At 37.3% G+C, this 4,806-nt stretch overlaps 1 protein-coding gene across 1 annotated transcript; it reads left to right on the top strand.

Annotated features, from left to right (window-relative positions):
- The first annotated feature begins 2,543 nt into the window (after positions 1–2,543).
- On the top strand, positions 2,544–4,302 carry LOC129770667 (pyridoxal kinase). The gene is made up of 4 exons (XM_055773629.1): positions 2,544–3,061; positions 3,182–3,431; positions 3,522–3,791; positions 3,855–4,302. Exons 1-4 carry the CDS (start codon positions 2,972–2,974, stop codon positions 4,163–4,165), a joined length of 921 nt encoding a protein of 306 aa, XP_055629604.1. The 5' UTR covers positions 2,544–2,971; the 3' UTR covers positions 4,166–4,302.
- Positions 4,303–4,806: the final 504 nt, after the last annotated feature.

Genomic DNA, 4,806 nt, shown 5'->3' with positions numbered 1-4,806 from the left:
TGCGTTGGAGCGAATCCAGAGAAGTTTCATGCGGTTTGCTTTGCGACAGCTCCCTTGGAATGATCCGATAAATCTTCCGAGTTATGCTGATCGTTCCAAACTGATTGACTTGGAAACACTATCAGCCAGGCGTACCAAACTACAAAGAATATTTATTTATAATTTAATAACCGGCAATGTGGACTGTCCCGAACTGTTACGTCAAGTTCCGTGGAATATTCCTCCCCGTCGTTTTCGTAACTCATCGTTATTTCTTATACCATTCCATAGAACGAATTATGGTTTCAACAATAGTTTCAATTTGTGTTTACGTTCTTTTAACAATGTTAGTGATGTGTTTGATTTTACTCTGTCCAAGAATGTGTTTAGTACTAGAATAAGAAACTTAGAATAATTTAGATCTTAAGGTTTCAGTCTGTACGACGTTGTCGAAGATGGTGAAATAAAATAAATGAAAGACGTAGTCCTACGTCAAAACGGATTGTGATAAAATTTAAATGCTAAAAAATAGAATAGATAACTCTCGTTTGTCAAATTGTTTTATAAATAACTCGAAACAAAACTCAAATGTTCATTCCAGCTTTGAAGTTTTGGCTAATTATTGTGGAACGACATGTGACCGGAAAACCCTCGATTGTGGCCCTGATCACGAACATCACTGTCACAAACGCTTTCACGTCACTTACACTTCACTTAATCTTTTTGTGTCTATCATCATTGTCGCGGACAGTTGCGTGTAAAAATAAACTCCGTGAAATGAAAGAGTTCATTCCCGTTTATAAGAGACATGTCAGTTGCATAATTTCGGGCGTTTGAACGTTATGTAGGTAAAATTAATAAGTGTATGAGATAATATTCCATTTAATTGAACGTATGTTTTAGAATGACAAGTTTTCGATTATACCTCGATGATTAGGTATTTCAATGCCAACTATTCGGGCTCATTCCATAAATCATTTGCTTGGTGCGTCAGTTTGCTGAATCAAACGCTGGTTCAAAGATGAGGAGGAATACTTGGTTGCTCTTGAATAATGTAGTTGTTGAACATATGGGAATGTAATTTTATTCTATAAATTACTCTTTCTATAAATTACTCTAAAGATCAAGCATGACTATCATGAGTTTAATAATCGATATTTCGCATACTCTTGTACTCATCTCTGTCTTACTCGTTTAAATAGCAAGAAGTATTTAGTATAGCTCAACGTTAGAATGCCATACAAACGGATTAACTGCTACTTTATACTGAAAATTGTAATTCAAAGGTTCCGTTTTGATTCCATTGTAGAGTTTTAAAAAGTTGTGCATACATTCAATTTGATGCTATTTGCAAAATTGAATGCTTTTTTTCTGAATTCGCTCTTGTTAAGTAAAATCTCATGTTAAGTTGTATTTTTTTTTCAAAAACGTTTTTCATAAATTGCTCCTCAGTAGTTAATAAAACGACATCACTGCCAGCCATTGTGCAGTTTATGATAACGAATGAAAACTTAACGATTTCATCGCATTTGAGTTGCCTCAATGTGCAGAGCTGAGTTGGAGATGCGATTGACATCGCCAACATAGATCGGGTTGCGGTTGCCTAATGTGTAAAAGGCCTAACGGGTGCACTTTGAGGAAACTGTTTTTGTATCTGATGGAAATATTAACAGGTTTAAAAGAACAGACGCAGTACCAACTGTGTCTGCATTTTTCTGTGTATTAAAAATCACACGATTCTGATGACGATAATGATAATCTTCCAGTATCTAATGGCGGGTTTACATTGGGGAGATCTATAGTTATAGATGGATTTATTCACGTGAAAATAGGTGTAAACGGGTGAGAATAAATATGATACACTTATTCGAGGTACATATAACTTGAATAAATTCAGCATATGTAAACGCTTGTGAATTTCTCACTGGTGAGAAATCACTAAAGTTGGATGCAGTTCTAATTCAGGTGAATAAATTCACCGAAAATATGAATATATTCATTATAGAAGTTCACGCTAGTGTGAACGGTTGGTGCAATTTCTATAAATCTCATCATATTTCTTCACATGAATATATCACTAGTCTAAACCCACCCTAAGTCCGCGATGACACTGCTTGCAGCTTCTCACGAAAATATGGCTGCACGAAACGCATGCAATCGAGAGAAATAAACAACTACATAAAATTGTATTGGTGAGGTTACATAACTTACCCTTTGCTTCTAGTGAACAAAATTGTTTATTTCTCTTCGTCAGTTGTACAATCAAATTTTCGTGCGTATTTCGATCCAATGTCACCTCGGCCTAAGTCTGAGTGCAAATCTCGGACGGATTTTAGAATGCAAAAGTCGATCTCGATCGGATTGGTAAATTTCCAAACTCGTTCAGGGTCTGGAATAAGGGTAATTATATTTTAAAAAGTGTCAAATATTCGTCCTCCGGTCAAACAGTGTACATCCACCTCAAATAATTTTGGGATACCAAAATTATAACGTACCTTAGGTAAATGTCGACTTACGTTGGGTAAATGTCGACTGGCAAATGGTAAACAAAATCCAAATGTCATAAACTTCGACAAATAAATTGAATCTCACCATCTATTTTGCATAGCGTTTATCAGAGATAACGTTATCATATATAACATCATTTTGTAATTACCAACAGTTTCAATAATTTTTACTCACACTGCAATAATGTTCCCGAGAGATGAGATAATATTGCAGCATTGTAGCTCAGCAAGTTCTAGTGATTAGAATCTAAAAATTATCAACAGACAGTCGGGTGGCGCGTTAAGTTTACTTCGGTTCTATCTCTTGATAGTTTGTTATCATTTGGTATTCAGCTGCGATATCTGTTGCTGACTGTCGTTCCATCTGGAGTATTAAACATCCGACGCAAACCAGTGCAATAGCTCAGTATACCATCAAACATCGCCAGACTCAGTTCCTTGAGAGGTGTCAACTAATAGATAATTGACTCCATCTAATTTTCGAGATGTCCAATATCACTAATCGTGTTCTCTCAATTCAAAGCCATGTAGTGCATGGTTACGTTGGGAATAAGAGTGCCGTCTTCCCGCTACAGGTGTGTAAATAACACTAGTTGATTATATAGCCTATTTGAGTGCAAATATGAAAAGTGATGGATAAGTTTTTTTGTGAGTCATTTTCCAATGTCCGGTTGAATTACATTATAATTTTCCAGGTGCTGGGATTCGAAGTTGATAACATCAATTCTGTACAATTCTCCAACCATACCGGTTACAAGAATGGTTTCAAAGGACAGGTTCTGAACGAAAAAGAACTTGCCGATGTATTTTCCGGATTGGTGGCCAACAACTTGCATTGTCTTTACACCCATCTTCTCACTGGCTATGTTGGAAATCCTACATTTTTGCGTGAAATCGCAAATATCCTCAAAACGCTCCGTTCGGTAAATGCATCGCTCGTTTATGGTATGTAACCGTTGGGTAGCAGAAGGCGATAAGTGTTGATACGTTTGCAACATTGTGTATTATCTTCGTTAAATCTAATTTGCGTTCCAGTCTGCGATCCGGTAATGGGCGATGATGGCATCATGTACGTCCCGAAAGAATTGCTGCCTATTTACAGAGATGAAATCATACCTCTGGCTGATATTATTACGCCGAATCAATACGAGGTTGAGCTGTTAACAGAGAAATGTATTAAGACGGAGCGAGATGCATGGAATGCTATCGAATGGTTCCACGATAGGGGCGTCAAAACTGTGGCCATTTCCTCATCTGAACTCGGAGAATCCGATTCTTTACTCGCACTTGTCAGTCATAAAGATGGTAAATACGCAATTATTCACTTAATAATATGAATCGGCTAGAAACACTTCTCTCGTGCAACAGGATCGAAATCACAGCGATGTAAAATGACCATTCCAAAGCAAGGCAATGGTATTCGTTTCACCGGGACCGGTGATTTGTTCGCTTCGTTATTTCTGGCGCATACGTCCTTGACTGGCTTCGATATTTGTGCCACACTGGAGCGCACCATTGCCAGTTTGCAAGCGGTGATCACCAAAACATTGACATACATTCCCGATGATGTAAAGGCCGGCAAAACGTCCGTCACTTCCGCGCAACGTGAGTTGAAGATTGTCCAAAGCAAAAGGGAGATCGAAAACCCCGAAGTCGTACTACGTTGTTCCAAGATTTGAAATGTTGCATATATTTACCAAATAGAACAAAGCATTTCAAAATTAAGACAAATCAGGACAATAATATTTTTTGGTTATCCTATTTAGGCCAAATTGTTGAATATTGATAATATAATAAATTGCTTGTTTTATCCGAATATATTGGCCTTTATTCTCAAGGAGAATAATGCGAAATGGCTCGAATCACAGTATTCCCGAAGACAAGTGGTGTTGCTATAGTTTGTCATTAGACGATGTTTGATACCGTAGGCGTGATATGTTTGAACCAATAAGCAATGTCAAAATTAAAAAAGTACACAAAAATTTCGGTTTCGATTTTTTTTCCTATTTATTCAAAACGGAAATGTTACTGAGAGTTTTGTTGTTCTTGTTGTTGATATTATGTTAATCACCGATCGAGTTTCTATTTGCTGTAATTACGACCACTACGCGCTTCTGGAACGTACGGCAGGTCCTATTACTACTTCTGGGTTCAGTTCTAGGTGTGGCATGGAGCCTCATATTGTTGAAATACAACATTTGACTTCCAGCCGTACTGCTCCTTGATCCGCGAAAGAACATACTTACATGCAGGCATTATGTAAACCACCGTGTTTACTTTGTCGCCTTTTGGAATGAACACCGAGTTTATTTATTGGCCA

This window comes from Toxorhynchites rutilus, chromosome 2, assembly GCF_029784135.1.
Source record: "Toxorhynchites rutilus septentrionalis strain SRP chromosome 2, ASM2978413v1, whole genome shotgun sequence".
NCBI lineage: Eukaryota > Metazoa > Arthropoda > Insecta > Diptera > Culicidae > Toxorhynchites > Toxorhynchites rutilus.
The sequence above is the reverse complement of the archived record's forward strand: the minus strand, read 5'-3'. Positions and strand labels throughout refer to the sequence as shown.